Source organism: Diospyros lotus, chromosome 2, assembly GCF_014633365.1.
Source record: "Diospyros lotus cultivar Yz01 chromosome 2, ASM1463336v1, whole genome shotgun sequence".
Lineage (NCBI taxonomy): Eukaryota > Viridiplantae > Streptophyta > Magnoliopsida > Ericales > Ebenaceae > Diospyros > Diospyros lotus.
In genome coordinates, this window is record NC_068339.1 from 5545383 (window position 1) to 5570148 (window position 24766).

Sequence of the window (24766 nt, forward strand, 5' to 3'; positions counted from 1 at the left end):
TTTGACAGTGATTTGGCCGGTGGTTTGGGCTGAGGGTGCTTCCAGTGGATTCAGGAAGTCAAATAGGCAAGAGAAGAGAAGAAATCGAGAGGAATCGTGGAGTTACAGGTCGCCGACGGCGAGCATAGCAGTAGGAGAAGATGCGTGCGTCCCGCGCGTTGAAGCTTCGAGTAAGGTAAGAACAGGAAAAAAAAAGAGAAAAAAGAAAGCAAAAAAAAAAAGAAAAAAAATCTGAAAAAATTATAGAAAAATAAGAAATATTGTTTTGTTGATATTTAGAAAATTTTGGCCAGAAAATAGACCTGAGCACGTATTTCGAGGCAAGGCACAAATATCGAGTTAGCCGATAAGCTTGAGAAAGGTAGTTTAAATCAAGTTTTACGTGAGCAATCTTATTGAACAAATTTTAGTTTTTATACAAACGATTTTTATTATATTGTCATGTCTTGCTATGTTGTACATCGTTTAGAGTGCATTTTCATATATTGATGATGAAATATATATATATGTACACGATGATAGTTTTTGTCATACATTGCATGGGTTTGAGAATAGGGACTGGTGCCGTTACTCTCCTAAGAGTGCCCCATACACCTCGGCCTAGTAAGAAGACTGTAAAAATGAAGAGTAACAATTGCGTGCAGTCAACCCAAACGAAAATAATGATATCATGTTAGGTTTCATACATGCATGAGATATGAATGATGTACCCTTACTTAGATAATTCAGCATTTAACGTGAACTATTCCCCTGGAACATTCAAACATTCCAGTTGGGGTTTGCAGTGAAGGCATAGAAGTTGACGAGATGTAGCGATTCAAGCCGTCATGGTTTTGATAAAAATGTTTTTTTGCATTTGTCTTCTTCATGAAGAACTGAATATGTCCTGGTTATGTTATATTTCATGTCATGTTGAAAATCTTATGTTCTGTTGATTAATATCCTTGTATTATAGATTATGTTTGAAACCATCATGTAATATTAAATATTAATATGGTTCGATGTATGCTTAGATTTGATTCATGATTCCACTATTGGTGAATACCTAACCTAGTATTTATGATGATTCTCATGTTAGATAGGTAAATAGAAAATTTTGGGAATTTATATGATGTTGAGATTGTTTTTAAGGTAAAATATATATATATATATATAACTAAAATTTCTTAAGTTATAACATTCTTGTGAAAGTAGGGTGTTACAGTCGACATCTCCATCTCCCCTTTCTCTCTTTGGTCACTAACACATATATAAATATATAATATATTTATTAAAAATATATTTGAATATAATTTGGGTTAAATATACATATTTTCTAAATAAAAATATAGACTAAACAAGAATAAAAATAAACAATATATTTTGAGTTAAAATATATTTTTATGTTATTATTTATATATAAGATAATTACGAAATACATAAAATTTTATGTTTTGTATAAATGATAAACAAAAGAAATATAATTGTATTGTTATGGATATAAGAATATATATTTTTATTTAAAATAAATATTATAATATTATAGTTTATAGTTTGATTTGAATTTTATAACTTAAAAAATAAAACAAAATTAAAAAATTAAATTTTAAAAATAGCAAGTCAAATTATACTCTTAAAAGAATTTTTAAAAGTAACAAAATAGGTAAAAGATAAGAAAAGGCTGTTAAAGGAACACTATAAATTCCACTAAAAAAAATTCTCTCCAGGACAAGGGAAAAGCCAAATATGTCCGAGAGTTGCATTAAATAAATTTATTTTTTCTAGTTCACTATTCTCTACTTGTTTAGGATAACAAATTTAAATAATTTATAATTCTAATTATATTTTTTTCTTTATTATTCATACAGAACATAAAATTTTATGTATATTGCTTGAATTGAAAGGTCAAAAATTATTTGTAAAATTGTATAAAATCTTAATATTATATTTTATAAAAATTAAAAATCATATTTAAAGTTAAACAAAATCTTAGGTTGTTGTTTCAGATTTATACAAGTAATATAAATAGATAAAAAAAATAATATGTAAGTAATATATAATATCATTTATTATATATTGATATATATATATATGTTAGTTTAACATAGATCTAGAGAGAGAAATTGGAATTGCAGTCGTCAGCAGAGGCGACTGTGTCGGTGGCAACGATTGCGTCGGTGGCAACGGCGGTGCTCGTCACGGTGTCAAGGGTGGGGCAACGGTAGATGCTGCAACCCCCAGAGGTGAGTTTGAGAGAGAGTGGGGAGGGATAGAGTGAGTTTGAAAATGAGCAGGTAAAGTTAGAGTGAAAGAGAAACTGAGAGTGAGCTATTATAGAGAGAGAGAGAGAGAGAGAGAGAGAGTGAGTGTGAGCCTCTCAATGAAAGAGAGAGTCAGGTGAGAGTGAAACAAATCAAGATAAATTAATAATTTTATTAGAGAGTTAATATGATAATTTTATTAGAATTGTCTTTTTAACTTTCTGTTCGTGTAACATTATCCTTGTTGGAGATGGCCGTATTTCAGTTCTCTTGTGCACTCGCAGTCAATCTCCATGTTTGATACAGAACCACATCTTTTTCAAACACTTTCTCGGGAAAATTTCCAGCAGCCCAGCAGAGAACAAATACCCAAAAAAAGAAAAGAAAAAAACAGCCACTCCAATATTGCACAATTTTAGCTCTACATACGTTATATCATCGTAAATATTATTATTACTTTATACGTCGAGAACTGTTTAAAAAGGAAAGGTACGAAGAGGAAAAAGTACAGTCCCTCTGCAGATTTTGTACTAAAGACCCAAACACGGCGCATGTGGAGCACCAGCAAGAAACCCTACTTCTGGAGAGTTCCCATGCGCACCGCTTTCCCCATTTTACCCCTCGCATCCCCCAGATTTACATGACGGAACAAGCGTTCGGATTCTCATCGCTGAACATCTGAGGTGCCGGCACCGGCACCGGCACCGGTACTGGCGCCGGCGGGTAACCGTACACTTCAAACCTCGGCATCGGCTGCGAGACGTATCCGTAGGGGTAAATCTGGTAATTCACAGGGTGACTGTAGTTGTAGTAGTACTCGTTCTTCTTCACCTCCACCTTGCCCGCCTCTCCTTCTCCCTCCACCGCCGGTTCCGCCGCCGGCGCAGGAGGATCTCCGGCGCCGGGGGCAGCGTCTTCCTTCTTTCCTCCGGCCGCCTCTTCGGCCTTCTCCGGTGCCTTTTCTCCGCCCTCGTCGGCCTTCTTCTTCTCTTCTTTCTCCTCCTTCGCCTTCTCTTCCACTTTCTTGTCCGGTTCCACCTTCAATACCGTTGCATGTTTTCCGGTTCTCTTGTGAACGTATTCCACCAGTTTGTCTACTTCGAAAACGCCTTTCACTGTCACTTCCGAGCTCTTGAGATCTGATTCCACGTTTTCAACCCCTGTTTGGTGCAAAAAAAATTGATGGGTTTAACCGCAATGAATTGGGTTCTAAAGTAAATTTGACTTCAAACGGAATGATTGCGAGAATCTATAGTTAGAAGAGAAGGATTGGAATTTTTTTGTCCAATTACAGATTGTACAGTGTAAAAATATTGATATTGAATAATAAGAATTGCTTTTAAGAGATTCAAAATGATAAATTTTAGAACTTTCCAGAATAAAATAGAAACAAGCTTTAATAGGCGAAAGAAATAGAGAATGATAATTAATTTACCCTTCATCCTGGCAATGCGGCGTTTGATTTCTTGAGCGCAGGCCTCGCAATGCATGTGAGCTTTGAGGATAACCGTAATCGCCAGGAGCTGCAAAGCGGCGAAAAATTCATGAACTTTCAGACCACAAAAACGGAATGAATCCCAAGCAAGAAGAGAACAGCCTAGCTACTTGCCAAAAACAAAAGAAAGACAGAAACACGAGTAAAACACGTGCCTCTTCTTTTTTCTCTTCAGGCTTGGGTGCCGGTGGCTCCTCCGGTTTCTTGGCGTCTTCCGGTGGCGGCGGTTTGGGGATGGGGGAGAGGAGCTCCACCTGGCGGTGGCACTTCCGCTGGACCCTTTCCACAACCTTGAGCGGATCTGCTTTTTCGCCCTTCACCACCACCTTGTGGGTCTTGCAATCCGTCTGAACATCCTCCACACCTGCCAAACAAAGGACACCCAAACTGATGAGAATCGCAGTGAATCAAAAGCACAAAAAAGAAAATTGATGAACAGGGTAAACGCACCTTCAAAGCCTTTGAGAGATCGGCGGACCTTTCTGGCGCAGCCTTCGCAATGCATGTAGACTGCGAGCACAATCTCCTGCGGCGGCGGCGGCGGCGGCGGCGGCCCCTTGGACTCCTCAGCCTTCCCGGCTTTGGGCACTTCCTTCTTCTCCTCCGGCTTCTTCTCTTCCTGAACAAAAAGTTAAAAACACCACAGAAATGAATCATCAGAACCAAATTAGTAAACCAAAATATAAAAACAGAAAGAATCGAATGGAAGAAAAGATTCATAATCATAAAGATTTTGAGACCTCGCCCATGTCGCTCTCTGGGAAAGATGAGAGAACTGGGAGAGAAGATAAACAGGTGATGATAAGCTTAAAGCGGTGCGAAGAGGTGGAACGAAAGCTGTGGCCTTCTCTCTCTAACCTCACACTATTTGTTTTGTTCGCTCTCTCTCTCTTAAAAAAAATAGTTTAGTAAGGGATCTCAATGACGTGGCTATATATAGAGGGCACCTGCAACAGAGGGCGCCCCCAGCTGAACAAGTGTCCTGAGGTACGTTGCAAACTATAATTCACTCCACCCGATCCGATTAAAGTCGGATATGATTGAATTGTATTTTGCTTCTTAAATAGTAAATCTAATTTATATCAAAAAATACTATAATAATTATGTCACGGTTTCTGTTCTGTTTTAGATCAGAGATTCGAATCCCATTAATTTCAGCTCCGTACAATTTCACTCTCCATTGAAGGGTTGTTTAACTGCATCAACATCATCATCAGGTTATAATTTAGGCCTTTCCATTGGAAGCTCTAATTAATTGGGTCTCGTAAATTTTAAAAATAAAAACACTAAAATGTTTATTTCCTTAAATAATAATCGAGTAGATATATAAATGTGAATATTATACAAATATTATAAATCAGGATGGAATTTTTAAGAAATAAATTTAATAATAAAAATAAGTTATTTATGAAGATTATTGAAATTATTTTTCTTACGCGATCTTTTATCACTCATATTTTTTATTTTTGATAAAAGAAATAAATTATAAATAAAAATTTTACTTCATTATATATAACAAAAAATCGAATCCATAACTGTAAATCTTTTAACTTATTGTGGTCCAATTGTTCTGTAAATTATTTATTAGACTATTGGTGGGTATGGTGGTGGGCTGGTATTTATGGAATGTGTTTAGTGGAGGTAGGTTGGTTAGGAAAATGGTAAATGCGGAAATCTGATTCGCTGTGACCACATCACATTTAATTCGTGAGGGCTGCCAAGCAGCAGCGGCCAGCAGGTGCCCCGTAATCGTGCAACATAAGTAAATAAATGTGGCTAATCTTCTGCCTCCCCAGTTCTGCTCTTCAAAGTATAATTAATTAATTAATTGGGAAATGTTGTATTTATGAACAATTTTAATAAATATTTTTTATAAATTATTGTGATATATAAAAATTATTTTATAATTCTATTTATTTTTTTTTATAATTTATACTATTATAAACTATTATTAATTTTAAATAAAATTATTATAAATTTATATGTATCACATGAATTATTTGTCAGACTAACTTACGTGGGTGTAGCATGTTTCTTAATTAATTTTAAAATAATGTTAATTATTGTTTTAAGAATAATTGTAATGTCTCAAAAATTAAAAAAAAAAAGAATAAGTAGGGAGGGATTTATAATAACCCATTTATCCAAGATTGTACGAGGGTTTAAGGGAACTTAGTAAGAAGGAGTAATCAGTAATTCATGTAATTAAGGTGACTTATTATAAATTATGGATAATTAGGGGATTTAAGGAATTTTAAGGAGAAAATTAGAATTTATCATATTTATGAAAAATGACCATTTGTGGAATTTTTGGAGTTTAAGTGAAATTATCAAAAATTGGTGACAGATCGCATTAAAAATAAAATGTGTGCATTATATAGTGAGGGTATTTGTAGAGCAGGTGATATGCAGACGTAGGAGGTTGAGGCTGGTCACAAGTTCAAGCCTCGAGTATGCGCGAAACTTGATTTTTGTTGGAATTATTTACAGTCAACTAACGCCAAAATGACGTCATTTTGGGAGGAATGACATGCACGCCATGCGCCATGCCCTGCGCGGCCTTGTCATGCCATGCAAGGCCCTTGCTGCGCCAACTATTGCCACTAGCTCTTGCCATGTGTCTAAACCACCATCTAGCCATTTTTCTCCTTTATATAAACCCGCTAAGGCTTAAATTAGCCTATGAATTCATATGAGATAATTAAGGAAGGTAAAAAGGAATAAAAAAGAGTTTTGAATCGTGATATTGACGAAATCAAGCACTTAGAGAGAGACTTAAAGGAAATATCTAAAGCAAATTCCTATCACCCTTTTTTCATTTTGCTAGCTCTATATTCTTTTATACAAGTTTCTAATCCTCTTGCAAGCTCTTATATTCTTAATTTATTGGATGTAAGTTGTAAACCTTTAAGTTCCTTTTTCAAGTTCCTTGTGAGTTCGAAAATCCATTGATACATGTTATAATTTATTATCCAGTTTGATAACTTGGCTTGTGTTGACATTTAAAATTAGTCGACCATGATTTATAGGCCCACAATGAAAAAATGAACCAAATGCAAAGGGGAAAGACGAAGTAGAAGCAAAGATAGGAGAATTTTATGTGGTTTGACCAGAATGGTGTCTACTCCACAACTGTCCTTTGGGTATTATGATAGAGTAACAGTATGTTATTTTTGTTGTTCTTTCTTTTACATTGGTGTTTTTGACCCTTATTTATAGTGAGGAATGTTTACAATTGCATAAAACACAAAAGTAGAAGAATGACATCATGGAGACAAGATGTCTTTATCAAGTCCATAAAATCAGGAATGGCCTCCGTATTATCAGAGATCTGGTTTGCTTCAGATAAAGTAGGTAGGTCCTTGCCTCCGGTTATTCAGCAGCAATGTTGTTATGCGAGCTGAATAATTTGACCGGCTAGCTGAACGGTTAGGCCAGCAAGCTGGAAGCACTGCTGGGAGCTTGTTGGGCATATTACTGAGAGCTCGTTGGAAGCCTTGCTGTAAGCTTGCTTGGAGCTCGCTTGGTTCCGCGATCCGAGATCGAGTTTTAGCGACGTATGAGATTACTCTGATGAGCTCGGGCCTATTTGGGTCCAGGTGATTAGGCCGGCCTGTTGGGTCAAGCCTCGCCCATCAAAAGTAATGCGGGAAAGACCCGTAACAGCTTGAAATCCCTTTTGTTTGCCTTATAATTCCTTGTGAATGATATTTGTTGGCTAGGGTTAGATTCATACGAGGTATTGTAACATCTTACTCTATGTTTTGTAATCCTTGTGTGTGTCTCATGCATATTATGTGTGGTTGTGGTCTCGTTTGTGGCCTGATGCATGTTGAGTATGAAGAGTTAGATGCATGGGGATTTGGGGCTATTGTGCATATGCATATTCAAGAAATGGTTTTCTGAAAATATACGGTACTTAATGTGCGCGCGGGACAAGATCGACAGGAATATATCCTACGAATCGTGAGTGGGTAGAATGCTAGACTCGTGAAGGGCTTCGACCTTATCCATAGTGGCGGACATGATCCACAGGGATATATTATATCTTGCAAATCGCGAGTGGGTAGAACGCCAGACTCATGGAGGGCTTCGACCCTATCTATATGTGGCGGACATGATCTGCGAGGATATATTATATCCTACAAATTGCATGTGGGCAAAAAGTTGGACTCGTTGAGGGTTTTGTGCATTTCGAATATGATTATGATGATGGCAGTATCTGTTTCTAAACATGATTTATGAAAAGCATATCAGGGGGACATTTCATACTTCTTGTGATTTAATACTCTTTTAGTGTTCTTGATATTAATGCCTTATTTTTATTATATTATATTTGTTAGGTCTTGTGACTCACATTTGCTTGCATCATTCTAGGAAAGTGAAAGACCAAGATCGAGGGCGAGTGAGATGGTGTTGAGCTAGCCGGGTAGTTAATGTACAGGGCAATCCCAACTGTTCGAGTCCTAAGGGGTTTGTATTCTCTAGGGTGTCGAGGTTTTCCTTTTGACTTTCTTTTGCATAAAAATGGCACTGGTGTTATCCATATGAATACTCATCATGTTTCTACTGTGCTAAATTATGATGTCATGTGGATAAATTAAGGTAAATTTTAGGTCGTTACAGTAATGATTGAGAATTAATAGATAATATATATTTATTATATTTTATTTTTAACTTTTAAATAATTTTATTAAATGGTAATAAGTATATTATATTTTAAAATATTTAATTAATTAATAAAATTATTTGAATAATAAAAATACAATGTAATAAATATATATGATCTATTTAAGGTAATGGTCAAAATTACCTTTATTTATTGTTAGTGTGACGTGACACCACATATGCACAGTATTTTTAAGGTCTTTTGAATGAAATCTTATTTGATATGCTCGATTCAATATTTCTAATATTGATAAGAAAGTGAATTATTTTGTTATAATATCGAATAATATAAAATTTATTCGATATAAATAAAATAAAAAAAAGATAGGCATAGACCCCATCTCCTCCCCGCGCATGCCCGCTTTGGTAAGAAATACTCTTTTCAAGTCAAATAAATCATTCCATAAAAACGTTAAACCTTTCGGCCGTCGACACATCCGCCTCCTTGACTTGTGGCCGATGAAATGTACGAGCTAATAATTTAGAAAATCATCTAATTTTGCCAGTAATTTTGAGATCGGAGTTTCAATTTCTTTATCGAAAATTGGAAAAAAAGAAAAAAAGGCGATTGCCAAATTCATACACATATACGTATAGGTTGCAGAATTTGAGAAGCATCGGCAACGACTGGCAAGATGATGATGCGTATACCGATCGAGGAGGGGACTGGAGAGATTGGTTGGAGAAAATAACATTTGCGTTTCAATGGAGTTAGGGAATCATTACATTTTCAGATTGAAAGCGAAGGCCAAACAGCAGCGAAGCTGCAGCCAGATTGGGGCGGGGCCTGAGGCCCAGTCAGCCATCAATGCATTCTCCTTATCATCCCTTTCAAGTTACCATCTCTCTCGCTGTACATCGTCTTTATTCCACGTTACCCAGCAGCAATGTGTTGTTTGGTAGCCGAGAAAGTGAGGGACTCCACCTTCAGCCCGGACCGAAAATACAGCATCATTCCACAGGAAAGTGAAAAGGGGATCAAATGGATGTCCATGTTAGTAATAGTAATTAATTTGAGATTAGATGGATGGATGGATGGATGGATGGAAAATGGAGAATTAAGGGCTGTTGCCTCCTGTTGTTGTTGATCACATTTCACAAAGCTATGAAATGGGTAGGGCCGTGACTCGATGGAGAGACATTTTTGGCTCCGATTCATAAATTAATCAGTGGTTTCCTTGCTGGAAATATGACTTCTAGGTGACATCGGTCATTGTGCTTGACATGATCGTGACATAATTTTTAAGCTTAGGTTAATTTAAATATTTTATTTTAAATAACTTTTAATATGTAATTATTTAAAAGTTAGTAAACATACTCTGCTACGTATATGGTTTTAATATTTGTATCTTCATCCCCATGTGATATGGATGCCAAAATAATACAGTTTAAAGTAAGTCCACTGATGTCTTTAGCCTCCAGCCTACTAAAAGTGTCCCAGTTGATGAAACCACTAAAATACATAACCTTAACTTATAATAATAAATTAAAATTACATACGGTGATGGCCTAAATTATAAGGGATCAAAATTATGTAACAACAATATTTGTACAATTATGAACACTTCAATGGTTTGTTATTATATATATATATATATTATCATGGACTTAGCTTAATTTTTAAGTGAAAGAGAGATCAATTAATCTTATTCTTTAAGTGACAAGTAATATAATATAAATAAAATATCTCAACAGTTACATATACTTGCACATAAAGTCGATATATATCAATAATCTAGCAAAAATAAATATGAATGTCACTCTCAACATATAATTACCTCTTACACTAAATTCAAAAGAGGTTAAGGGATAATAATTAATATGCAGATGAATTGACTCGATTATTTTCTATAAATATTATTTTTGCGGGCCCTTGTCCAAATATTTAACTAACTTTCTTTAAGGATAACCCAACTAGATTAGAGGAAATGGAATCAAATTGCTTCAAAAACAAAAAAAGGGTGGCTTTAACTACCAACCATCACTTCCCTATGTTAGAGATAAGTTTTAACAAGCTTGTGGTCTTTGAGCAATCATATAGCCATATGATGACCTCTTTGAAAGTCGGTGGGTAGAAAGTTTAGCTTTAAAGTAGGGTCTGATGTAAAGACATCTTCATATTTAGTTAATTTACACTCATTTCTTTTTGGCCTTATTTTAATTTAAGGTCATATGTTAAATAACGTTGCCCCTAACATTTTGGTTGGACTGTAGAAAGATTCATTTCAAAGCATGAAGAACAATATTCTATCTCTCGAGGTTGTAGTTGTAGATCTTATTACTGTATTAGAGTTTGGAAGGTGTTTGCAATGCATGAAAAACAGAATGTACATGTGTTAGGCTATAATTTATAGAATAGGAAAATTCTATTTGCAGTCATCTATTTTATTTTTGTAATAATTTTTTTTATTAATTTTTTGACATTTATTCTATGCAGATCATTACTCTCTACAATTATTATTTTCTCAAAATAATCTCTTATCGTATTACCATCACACATTCATCCCGTAGCCATTTTTCCCCTTAAATGCTAACAACCCAATTGAATAGCCAACCCATTTGCTCTGTCCTATCGTCATTGCCTGTTCATTTTTTTTGTCATATCACTGTCGTCGAACTTGTCAGTCGCCTCTCTCATTGAAATCGCCCACCCCTTTGCTCTGTCGTCAAACTCGTCAGTCGTCTCTCTCGCTAGACTCGTTAGTTGCCCATTTGCTTAGTGCTACGTGTTCATTGACGTCCGAACCCTAAAGTTCGGACTTATCATTGGCCCCTGAACCCTAGGGTTCAAGGTTGCCTTTTCTGTTTAGTTGAATACAATAATTTTTCTTCACTTCATCCATATGTTCTTCATCTACACATTGTAATATTTCAATTTGCCGCTCACAGGTTATGTAGGACACAACTGGATTTCTGGAGAAGAATCGAGACTTATTACACTTGGACTCCATTGAACTTTTGTCTTCGTGCACCTGTCAATTTCCTCAGAGATATTTGCTTCCAATTTGGCATGCAGCTCAATCAGAGAAGCCTGTTATTTATTGGTGCATTGTATAAATCAGGTGGAGTGGAGCTGATTCACATAAGCTAATTAAGTGCTTTCTCCCGAGAATTGTTTTCTTTCAAACCCTGAAATTTTAGAGAAATTAAAATTTTCGATTAGGAGAAAGTAAGTAAATCATAATGGGTAAAAATAAATTTTCTCTTTTAATTGTTATTTTAATAATATTAGAATGTTAAGAGCAAAACGCATGATTACAAATAGAATATCTTATGTTTACTTAACTATGAATACAAGAAATTAAAGATTGATTCATTGGGGAAACTACCCACTGTCTTGGAACTTGTAGTTTTTATTTATAGGAATTCTCGTTTAAATCAATCGATTAATTATCAGCCCTGGTAGTGCTTCAAACAGTGGTTCATGAACCTTCTCCCCCTATAATTGAAAACAAATTAAAATATGTAGTATAACTAGAGGCCGTACATAAATAAATCAAATTAAATAAACTATATAGCATATATCAAGAAACCTAATCAATTATTTTATTATACGCAAATCACTATGTGTATCGTACATAAAACCACGTCAACCGCATGGAACATATAATTTAGGTTGTAATGAGTAAAAATATTAAAACTTTTATACAAAATTATATTATATATGATTATGTACTGATAGCATTACTGTCTCCCATATAATATATCTACTAACTCATTTACAAATTATGTGAGGTGAGATTATCTAAAATTTATTGATTAGGAGTCTTGTCTACAACTTTAGACGTGAAACATGAGTTTAAGCAGTTATTTCCCTTTACAAAATTATTATTAATCAGTCATGAAATTTTAATTAGAGCGTAAGAATTGAAGTCCAATTATATATGATAAACTTTTTATATTTTCGTTATCTTTTCATAATTCTTGTTGATCTTAACAAGCTGTCACCTCTGGTGGGGAAGATTTTAAGCATTAGCTTTGTCTTCTTGCCCTAGTCTGATGCCTCAGGGCCCTGTTATTTCCGCCCCCCCCCCCCCCCCCCCCCCACACTCACACACAGAAGTAGGAAGTAATTAAACAGGCCAATTAACCTCCTAGCTACCTGCTGCTTGTGGCCATTTGTAATGCCACCTGGATTTGATACTTCATGTCCCACCCCAGACTCCTGACACGTGGCAAAAAGAAAGGTAAACAGGACCCACGTTAAAAGGCAATATATACTCGATCGATGGATCCTTCCCTTCGAGAGTTGAGATCATCTAATTAAAACTTGACCAAACATTAACGTAATTATCTGAAGAAGAACATGACACGGACGATCGATTTTGCTGTAACTTTAAGGAATGAATTGTTGAATCATTTGGGCATAATTGGAAGCATGTGGCGAGCCCCGGCCAGATGGTTTTTGGAGATACACATGTTCAAAATTTGTGAAGGATTACGTTAAATCATTGAAGTGTGTTTCTTAAATCTTAAATCCTAAAGCAGCAGCTGGCCAACTGCATCTGCATGGAATGTCCGGGCGTTAGGGTGGCACCACCACGAGGATGCTTGATTGCATCCATCATGGCATAATGGGCCGACCCTTTCATGAACCGCCACGCATATTACTTGGGTCGGTGCCCACCCACTCCCACTGAAACATAAGCCGAAAACTGGTGGGGTTGGATTGAATAACGATCATATTTAATTTATCATCACCTTAATTGGTTCAAACATTTTAATTTAGGGCTCTATTTAGATGCATTTAATTATTATTATTATTAAGAAGTCTAACCTTTTTCATTAAATTTTAAATACAAATATTTAAAAATCTGCAGTGAATTTACCTGGTTGGCATAATTTCTTGCTTGCAAAACCTTCTGCAAACAGAATATTGGTTTTAATTAATTAAAGATTACCCTTACATAGATAGTATCACATATTTCTTATATTTCAACAATAAGATAATTGTGTATATATATATATATCTCAAATAATTAATAATGATTAGAAAATAATTAGACATTAATTTTATGGGGATATACATATATATGTTGCTCTGATGAGTGAGAGGTAGAATGATGTATATCATGTTGGCGTGTGATTGATCTGATATTACGCAGCCCATGTTGGGTGTGGGATGATTAAATTCAAATATAGAGTTCACCAAATTTGACAAAATGTTGGAGAAAAGCAAAGCATATGCCGATAAGAGGGTAAACTATCACAATAATATTATTTGATGCATATGCATGTGATCATGTCCTTGCGGTTGCGGACCCCTTCCCACGTTCATACATGCAGGCATGAATGTGTGCATGCATGCTTCTTTCCCATTCTTCTCCTCAAGTAGCTAGTTTTACTATTTTTTGGATATATAAATATCAATTGGATGCACATTAATTTTTTTAATCATCATTTCTGCCCTTCATTCTCTCATTTTGAGATTTATTAGCCAATCACAATAAAATAATTATATTATTAACTAAACAATAATTATATTTACAATACTATAATTATTACTTAAAAATATAGCTATAATAATTATTATAATATTATATTTAAACTAAATGTGTTAAAAGTTGATTGAAGTTTGTTTCTCGGAACACAACGATTTATAAATTAAAAAATTAGCACAAACTTAAGAGCTTAACAATAAACTGGAACACTAGTTGAATACTATTAAAATTAGAAAAGTATGAATTTTTTTAGAAAATAATTCAATTACTATGAGTTCTATCGTTCTTTTTCAATAGAGTAAATCCTGGAAAAAGAGAAGAGGAAAAAGGAAAAAAGAAGAAAAGAAGACGACGGAAAAAGGGAGGGGTGGCTGCTCTCATTTTTTAAAAATATGATATAATATTTATATAATATAATATAATATATAATGAAATAAGTAGCTGCCCATGTGCACAATTTCACATAGTGTACCTACACATAGTAATTGCATTATTGAAATTCAATCAGTCATCTCGCACAGTACACCTTCATAATTTAACGCATACCCCTTGTATTTTTTCTCCTTTTACTTATAAATTATATATATTATATTACACATGCTTCAAAACTATTTATCATTCACCCATTTATCAATTTGAATATATGAATATATCAAATATATCAAAAATTTTCAACAATCCCCCACATAAATGAAAATTGATGTAGAAAAACATTTTTGGCTTGGTGATAGTGTTCATCGATTGAAACCTGTATAGGATAGGTAGGTGTTACCCCTTGAGCCCTCCCTTGTGAAGATATATTTATTTTATTGATTGTCCAATAGACATGATATCTTTAAACTATTATGTTATTTATGTAAATGATAACATATCTCACACAAGAATTTTTCTATCATTGTTCAGTTCTCATGATTATGTTTGTTTTGGCTATGAACATCATCCTGGCTATGCAAGAGTTTTTAAAGAATTGAGTCTTATGAAATTTTCATTTGAAGCGACCACACTTCTCTCTCACATAGGTGATTTTTTAATTTGGAGTAATCTACTTACTCCACTCAAAATTTTCGAGTTTAAGAATCATTAAAGCGAATATCGCTATCCTTTATCCCACAGGTATCATTGTTTCGTTATAGGAATGGACAAGAGGATAAAACCCCCCACAGTAACATAATAAAGTTTTTACAATTAGGTTGTCCCTTTGAAGCTAGATCTTAGGATCTCCAATCAACTAGGTTGGGTTTCCATTGTAACAACTTCTTCTTTCATGGGCTTTAGTCTCATTCCCCTTGACCAATTTTCAACTAACTTTCTATTCAACCATTTGGTTAGCAGATTCGTGATATTATCTTTTGACTTCATATAGTCAATAGAGATAATTTCAGTTGAGAGTAGTTATCTAATGGTATTATGTCTACGACGTATATGTCTAAACTTACCATTATACATGTTGCTCTATGCCATTCCAATTGCAGATTGATTATCACAATGTATACATATTGGAAACATATGTTTCTACCACATTGGAATATCTTTTAAAAAATGGCATAGCCATTCTACCTTTTTGCCACATTTGTCCAAGGTAATAAATTTAAATTCCATAGTGGATATGGCTATAACAATCTATTTAGAGGATTTCCAAGCCACAGCTGCACCAGCAAACGTGAATACATATCTACTTGTAGACTTGGAGTCTTTTATATTAGATATCCAGTTCGCATCACTATATCCTTATAGGACAACTAGATATCTAGTGTAATGTAGCCCATAGTTATGAGTATACTGTAAGTATCTAAGAACTTTTACTATTGCTTTCCAATGGTCAGCGCTAGGATTACTCGTATATCTACTTAGTCTACTAACCGTGTAAGAACCCATATTTTCATGAGGTTACCACGTAATTTAAATAAGTTTAGAATACCGAAAAATTGACTTGATAACAATTATAAGTACTGAATCGACTGCAGGGAGTACCCTAGAGTCGAGATTGATATTTTACTCTTGGTAATAAAATAGTTTTGATAATGACTATATGAAAATCAATCTCTATGGATTATATGAATGAGAAAATAAATTTGTAATATATGATTTTTGAAGCAAGGTATGAAATCTTATGGAAGAAATATTGAGTATGGTTGAGTGAGGTTTTGTTTCAAAATATACTTTTAATAATCTCAACTTGCTTTCAAAAGATCAAAATGAGGATATATTAAGTTTTCAATATTTTCAAAAGGATAGTCGACTATGTGATTTAATGTTGTTGACTATGCCTGAAAATAGTCGACTATGTTATAAGGATAGTCGACTATGCATAAGGATAGTCGACTATGCTGATTTGATCTGTAGACTATTTTTGAATTTGTCGACTATCAAGTAAGGATAGTCGACTATGGCTTTTCATTTGTCGACTATTTTTGTTCATAAAATTTAATTTTTTTTTCACATTTTTGCAATAGTCGACTGTGCATATGTATCTGTCGACTATGGGATTTTTGTGTTATAAGATAGTCGACTATGCGTTTTTGTCTGTTGACTATGTTTTGTTTTATTTGTAAAAATAGTCAACTATGCATTTTCTTCTGTCGACTATGTGTTTTGCAGAAAGCTTCCAACGGCTAGTTTTTCAATCCCAACGGTCATAAACGGCTATATTTCTCTTCAATCTCTTGGAAAGCTTATAAATACAAGTCATGGATGATCAAGAGAAGGCTAATGGATGAGAACGAGTTGATCTAAAGAGTTCAAATCATTTTTACTCGAGCTTATAATATTTGCGCCTTCACTGTTGTATTTTCTCTCCAAGGCTTTGTTGTTCTATCATTGTAAATTTATTATTAAGCCTTGTTTTCATTGTGAGAGAACTTGTAACTAAGAGTGTTAACTCTTAGCTTATCTCTTTCATTTGTATCGTTGTTATTTTCCTAGCTTATGTAGCTAGAGGGCCCATTTGAGTGGGAGGTTGAATTTCCTAGTCTCGGACTAGAGGACCTACTCGGGTTGAGTAGGGGGTTGATAGTGGATGGTTTGAAAAATCCTTAGTGAGGAGCTAAGGTAGTGGATTAGGCTTGGGTTAAGCCGAACCACTATAAATTTTTGTGTTCTCTCTTGCTTATGTTTCTTTTTATTTGTTTATCACTACTAGCATTTCATTATCCTCACGTGCATTGAATTTTTATTTTCAATCAAAAGGATTTCAAAGTTCTATCAATTAAGTTATCTTAAATTAACCAATTCACCCTTTCTCTTGGTGTGTGCCATAGAACCTCTCGATCTAACAGAGATATGTAAGGAAAATGATACGATTTTGTCGAGCATTTCGAGACATGATTTATGGTATCGGAAGAAATTGGATTCAGAACGATTTTCAGTATAGCTAAAATGTAGCTGTCATTTAGGCTGCAAAATCGAATTGTTATAGGGGACTTTTGGGAAGTCAATAGAAACTTGAGAAGGCTACGGTTTTTCATAAGGGACAACCCTTCAGTAGTTTCAGGAATAAACAAAATGGTTTAAGGCCAAAACGAAGATTCAGGCCTAAGTGCAGTTTTCTAAAATTTGTCGGGAGGTCGAAATAATGTTTTTTTAGAATCTTTGGGGGTCAGATGGATGTTTTAGGACTTGAGGGTCTTAAATGAAACTATAGAAAGTTGAGGGGCTTCGTGAAAATGGGCCAATGTGAGAAAGCCAAAGTTTGAGGGACTAAAGTGCAATTTCAAGAAACTTCCAAAGCAACAATGGCCGACCAGCCCATTCCATTCACCAAATTAACCACGGGGAACCCACGAGCAATAATCTAGTGGGGAACCCACTAGATTATTGGTCGATTTGGTCGTTACCTGCAACTTGAGATTATTGTCGGATAAGGCTATTTTTAGGGCGATCTAAGGGAGGTAGATGCTCTAAGGGGATTGGGTTGGCCGAGCAAGGGCGTTTGGACGCTCAATTTTTCCTATAAATAGGTGTTCTTAGTGGCCGAAAATGGGGAGAGTGAGAGCTTCAAATCGACTGTGATATTGAACGAATTGAGCATCAAAATTAGGGGGCTTTTGTTGCCCATGAGGAGTAGATCCATTCTGGAAATTTTGGTGGGCAACGGAGCAGATTCGAGCTAGTTTCAAAGCTCGCCGGATTTTGGAGGCGAGCGATCTGGCCGAGCTTTTGGTCGAGCAATTGGAGGCCTTCCGGTGCTCTGTTCAAGCTCCAAGTTAAGCCATCTGGATCGATTGAAGAAGAGCAAGAAGCCTGCATCGGAATCCAAGTTTTTGGTGTGCCGTCATCAAAGAAAACGACCGGCGCATGGCCGGCACGTGCTGGCTTTCATGCGCCACTAGTCGCTCTAGCGCGTGCGGGCGCGTGAGAGGCTGGAAAAAATTAGAAAGAAATTCAGAAATTCTAGAAAAATGTTTTATGGGGGTTTATGGAAAAAGTTTTCAGGTTTGCCTTTCTGATGTCTCGATTTTCTCACTAAATAGCCTTGTTTTGCGTGCAAACGAGGGATTGAGGTAATTCTAGTAATTTTTCTTTGATGTTATTAGGCTTTAATGAATTGTTGTGGAAAAAGATTGGAGAAAATAGACCCGAAGGTATTTATTTGAATTTTTAGAAGGGAAAATGGAATAAATAGAAAGAAAATGCAAGGAATGATGGAAAAATAGGTTTTAATACTTATTTAAATAAATATGATGATTATGGTGTTTTGAGCCTTAAGTTGAAGTGACTTGTGCGAATTTTGAAGTCGACACGCAAATCGAGGCGATGCATGTATTTTGAGGCAAGCGCATGAGTATTGAGGTAACCTAATAAGTTTGAGAAGGTAAGTGGTACTTCTCAACTGGATTTAGTTTTATGATCTTATCATATTGTCATGCCTTGATGTGAGTATGTCATGAAGATTGCATTTACACGTTTTGATTTATGAAATATAAATATGAGCATGATGAAATTCACGGTCATATATTGCATGGGTTTGGGATTAGGTACTGGCGTCGGTTCTTTGCCAATGGTACACCCATACACCCTAGTTTGACAGGGAGACTGAAAAAATGACGGGTAATCTTAAGGTGCAGTCGACCCAAACATGAGAGTTATGATGTTATGTGCATTGCATACATTCATGAGTTGTAAATGTTTTGTTCCCTTACTTAGATGATTCATCATCTAATTTGGGCTTTGCCCTTGGAATATTCAAACGTTCAAGATAAAGATTGTAACAGAAACGAGGATGAATGAGGCATGAAATGACACTTAACAAAGGGAATAATGAATTGTATGATGAGTTGAATGTATTTTATGTGGCTCATGTATTTAAGTTCTGCTACTTTGAATTCTAAACGTTTTGAGGAATGATAATGTATAACCTTAATTATCGTTAATAAGGATGTAAAAATTGATTTACGATTAATGTTAAGATATTAGGTTTGATTCTAACTTTCGCATTTTATGTTTATGATAATTTTCTTTCGAGATAGATGTATGAAAATTTTGGGATGGATATGAGAAATGATATGGTTTAGTTTTAGTAGTATTGAAAAAAAAATTATTATCTCAGAATAGTCCTAAGTTATAGCGCACTCGGAAAACATGGCGTTACAAACTGTATAAGCAATATCTGGTCTAGCTAGTGCAACTTATTAAATATATTAGACTTCCAATTACTCTAGAGTACTCTGCTTGAGAAATACTCTCACATTTATTCTTGGATAGATAAAAACTAATGTCTAATGGTGTTCTAGCCACACCATAATCATTAATGTTGAATTTCTCAAGAATTTTGTCCACGTAATGTGATTGACTTAAGATGAGACCATCTGAAATTCTTGTGATTTTAATCCCTAAAATCACATCTGCAAGTTCCGTATCCTTCATATCAAACTTTGAATGTAACATATTTTTTGTAGATTTGACCATCATGTCATCACTACCAACTATGAGTATATGATTCACATAAAAACACAAAAATGACAGCCATTTCCTCTGTCTTTAATATAGACATATTTGTCACACTCATTGATCTTAAACCCATTAGTTATCATTGTATTATCAATTTTTTCATGCCATTGCTTAGACATTTGTTTTAAGCCACACAATGATTTTACTTATTTACAGATTTTTTTTTCTTGTCCTAGAACTATAAAACCCTTAGATTGTTCCATATAAATTTATTCATTCAAATTTCCAAAACACCTCGAAAGATCTTGAGTATCCTCTAGCCAAGACTTAAGAAGATTCTAATGGCAATAAAGTCAAAATTTCTTATAAACCTATTAGGGCTCTCGATTACTGTGCACTATAATCCATCCATTGTTGACATTCCGTCCGAGTAAGAGCCATGGATTGATTAAACTCATATGACTCGATGACTATGCCGGATCCAGTCTAGGGTGATCGAGATAACATATCGTAACTGTTTTCGACATCGAAAACTCATTTCCGATCATATAAGCCTTGGCCAAGGACTCCCACAATCACCAATCGACTCAAAATGCATAAAATGTTCACCTTTATCCAATGAAGGATAGTGGATCCCAATAAGGAACATCTATCTCCATACACCACTACACAGATGGTTCCACTCTTACACCAGATGGTTCCGTTCAACGATAAATTTTGCTAGACACTCCCACACTCTTAAATATTTGTAGGATGGTCTCCTACTTTTCTAGAGTTCATAGGGAGTCTTTTTCTCCTTCTTTCAAGGTAACTTATTTAAAAGATAATTGCTCGATAAAATCACTTTACCCCACTAAATGGATTGAAGGTGGTGTATAGCTCTCTATTTGAGCGTATGTGCCTTGTGGAACCAGTGTCAATCCACCATTCTCTCAAGTTAAACTCGACCAAGCTTACCTCAAATACCATGGCTGACATGATTATATTAAACACGCCTTCAATCATGGTATCTATTATGTGCCTCATGGGCCTTGGTTTTCCTTTTCGGAAGTCTATACAAGAAATCAGAATACTTCCATGTATCAACTACGTTGATAACTAACATATATGTTTCATCATCTTTTAACTTAAGAGCATTTTTAGTCAAGAATCTCACAAAATTCAAAGTAGTGAGGTAAACAACATCTTTTGATGTCATTTCTTAAAATTCAATCATTTGAATTTCTCAAACTTTTCTCTATGGCCCATAGGCACAGTAACAAGCATTTGGATAGCAGAGTCATATCATTATGCCATGTTATTAGAGGTTCCATCAAAATTCATAGGGGTAGCTATCGTAGATCAAAACTTCAATGAGTAAATCTATTTTAAAATTGTTAAAAAAATATAATAAATTTTTTCTTCAACGTATTCGTACTCTCTGTCTTTCATTATCTCATTTAAGATTGTTAGCCAACCACAATAAAATAATTATATTGTTAGACAAACAATAATTATATTTATAGTATTGTAATTATTGCTTGAAAATATAATTATAATGACAATTATAATATTGTATTTAAACCAACAATACAAAAATATTAAAATAATATAATATTGTACAAGGAAAAATAAAAACACAACAGTATATAAATGAATAGTAAAATCAAGGCCTGTATAATACACAATTCCTTTAAAATAGATTCGTCACCTCACCAAATGTGTTACGAGATTGGTTGGCATATGTTTTTTAAGGTATAACGATTTATAGATTGAGAAATTAACACAAATTTCAGTGCTTAACAACGAATTGAAACACTAGTTGAATGCTATTAAAACTAAAATAGTATGAAAATTTTTAAAAAATAATTTTGTTGTTAGTTCTGTCATTTTTTTTCAATGGAGTAAGCTCTCTACTTATAAAGGAGGAAAAATGAAAGAAAAAACAAAGAAAACAATGGAAGAAGGAAGAAGGGCGACTGCTCTCATTTCTTAAAAATATAATATAATATTTATATAATATAATAAAATAAGTAGATGTTCATGTGCAGTTGCGGTATAGTGTACTTGCAGAGTAACTGCATTATTGAATTTAATTAGCCGCCTTGTATAGTACGTGCATAGTGTAGTCTCATAATTTAGCGCATAGTATACCTTTTTATTTTTCCTCATTTTACTTATAAATTATATATTATATTATACATATTTCAAAACAATTTTTCAATCAATTTTTTATTCATTCATTTATCAATTTAAATATATGAATATACCAAATATATTAAATTTTTCCAACAAAATCAACGACGGGTATGGGCGATTCTCCGTTAGAACTCTAAGGGGGTGTTTGGTATGGGATAAGTTTTTAAATTCCTGGGATTCATAATTTCTGGAAATGCTCTTGAAAATTTTTTATTCTTACGATTGATGTAATTCTATATTTGGTTAGATTTAAACATTCTAAAAAATGTTGAATACTCTTTTTTGAGAATCTTACATTCTTATGTTTGGTTTATAAGTAACATTCTTGGAAATTTATATTCTTTTTTCAAAATTACCTTTACTTGATTTTTTGTTTAAAAATGATAAATTCCTTCTATTATATAAAATTTTAGAACCCACATCTTTAGAAAGTAAAAAAAATGTCATTTTTTTATATATATTATGTATATATAGCGTGTGTGTGTATATAATATATTTAATATAAATATATTGTATATATATATAATATGTTTGTATGTGATTATAAAAGAGTAAGAGGTATTTTAGTATTTTTTTTTTGTTAAAAACATACCCAAGTCCATAGGAAATTTGGATTCTTAGCTCCCATGAAAATTTTTTTGTAGAAAAATTACTTAAAAATCATTTTCGAGAATTTTATTTCTCAAGATTCTTTTTATAAAAAAGTTATATCAAACATGATAATATAAATTTTTAACTTAATATTTTTTAAAATTTTAAAATTTCTCCAATGCTAAACGTTCGTAAAAGTGAATTGGGTCTGTCAAATTAAGTCTAAGGAATTGCCCGCGAACAGTGAGTTGACATGGACAAAAGGAATACATCAAATGACCAATCGTATATATTCAAATATTGGATCAATAGATGATGAGTATAATGGTGGATCATCTGAAACTGAGTCTCGTGTGAGGAATTTTTGTAAAATCCCTATATATAGGGAGGTGAATTCAGTTAGCAACTTAGGATACTTGAAATTTCAGCAAAAATAATTCAAAAGAAGAGCACATAACGAAGAATGAGAAGTCCTAATTCCAAATGATGATTGGGGAGACCGCCTGGGCTTTGGTTTTGCTTAATTTGCCGAAAGTATAACAATAACCAAACAGACAGACAGCCAGCCAAACGCAACCAATTATCTAATCAGTCATCCTGTCTCCCTTCCCTTGTCTTCTTTTTAGGGCGGGCATTCATCACGATTCATTCATAACATAAAGCCAGCCACATGCCTCCAATCAGGGCCGGCCCTGGGCCAGGGCTACCAGGGCCACAGCCCAGGGCCCATAAGTGAGGGAGCACAATTTTTTTTTTTTTTTAAATTTATGTATATATGTGTATAAAAAATAAAAAAAAATTAACAAAAGAAGCTGCCACTTGTACCCTCTCAAAAGAAGATTTCATTGCTATTTTTATTTTATTGGTATATGTGATGATTGTTTTTACTTCGATTAATTATGGAGGATAAAAGTAGGGATATCAATGGTTCGGATTGGTCCGATTCTATAAGAATCTAGTAACCGAATCATTTTTAAAGGTTCCGAAAAAATAAGAACCATAAGCAAACCATTACATATATAAAACCAAGCCACGACCAATCCGTCAACATTTAACTTCTAAATATTTTAAATATTTTTGCAAAATATTAACTTCTAAATAACTTTGATTTCGGTTCTATCCAATCAACATTTAACTTCTAAATATTTTTGTAAAATATTAAATTACAAACAAATTTGTTAATTAAAATAAACCCATAACTTCATTAATGTTTCAAGTTTTGAAGTAAAAATAGAACAAAATAATTCATATACTATCTCATCAAATGAGATTACATCGACCATTTAGTATAGCAATAGCGCATAAAATATTAGAAATAAAAGAGTTAATGAATCTCGCTAGTTTCTTAAAAAGTGATACTATTTATGTATATGTATATATATATATACTCAAAAAATTATAATATATATATAAGTATAATATCGGTTTCGGTTTGGTTCGAACCATGGTTTGAAAAAAAAAATTAATAACTAAACTAAATATATTGGTTCTTAATTTTTTAAAACCATAACCTAACTATTGAACCATATAACCAATTCAAAAGGCATGGTTCGGTCCGGTTTAGTCCAGTTTACCGGTTTTTGAATATTTTTTGACAACCCTAGATGAAAGGAAGATTGATCAAATTAAGAAATGCTTACGGAGATTTGAGAGGAAGTATGTAGACTTAAATATGTTGTTTTCATTTTTTAATACAATATTTACAATGCAAGGTATTCTTTTTCCTTCATTTGAGATTTTATCCTATTAGATTTTCTCTAAATAAGATTTTAATGAGGTCCCAAATTTTTTTTTGTAAATTCTTATAATTTTAATAAAATTAATTAATTAATAATTTTTATTTTTTTATTTCATTTGTATAATGGGGCACACTTAACAAATTTGCCCAGAGCCTCCAAAAACCCAGGACCGGCTCTGCCTCCAATACAGCCCCCCCTCTCTCTGTGGCTATTATATATGTTATTCTTTTTATTTTTATAAAATATTATTGCCTAAGTGCAATAATAGATTTAGACATCAAAAAATCATCTTTGAACTGTTAAAATTATACAAAAAAAAAAAAAAAAGTTAATCAAAGGGCACATGGTCTTCTTCACGTGAATCCTCCTATATTTAGTAGCGAATTCACGTGTGTGAGCTGTCTAGGACAATTCATAATTAAAATTAATTTTTTATATAAAAAATTAATTTTTAATGTAAAAAAATGAATATACAAAATTAATTTTTTAATATAAAAAATATTTTTAATAATAACCTAGTAAAAAAAA

The 24766-nt window shown here is 33.7% G+C and overlaps 1 protein-coding gene across 1 annotated transcript; it reads right to left on the bottom strand.

The window, feature by feature from the left end:
- Positions 1-2618: 2618 nt before the first annotated feature.
- Positions 2619-4652, bottom strand: LOC127793865 (heavy metal-associated isoprenylated plant protein 7-like). Its single transcript, XM_052324621.1, has 5 exons — positions 4476-4652; positions 4186-4354; positions 3891-4099; positions 3676-3763; positions 2619-3400 (listed from the first exon to the last, which is right to left on the bottom strand). The coding sequence occupies exons 1-5, from the start codon at positions 4482-4484 to the stop codon at positions 2877-2879; spliced, it is 999 nt and encodes a 332-aa protein (XP_052180581.1). The 5' UTR covers positions 4485-4652; the 3' UTR covers positions 2619-2876.
- Between the last annotated feature and the right edge of the window lie 20114 nt (positions 4653-24766).

What these genes read in the sequence shown, in the direction of transcription:
- LOC127793865 (XM_052324621.1), bottom strand. An exon ending in ATCTCTCAAAGGCTTTGAAG is followed by an intron (nt 4,100 to 4,185) that starts GTGCGTTTACCC and finishes TTTGTTTGGCAG; the next exon opens with GTGTGGAGGATGTTCAGACG. An exon ending in CCGCATTGCCAGGATGAAGG is followed by an intron (nt 3,401 to 3,675) that starts GTAAATTAATTA and finishes TGCACCAAACAG; the next exon opens with GGGTTGAAAACGTGGAATCA.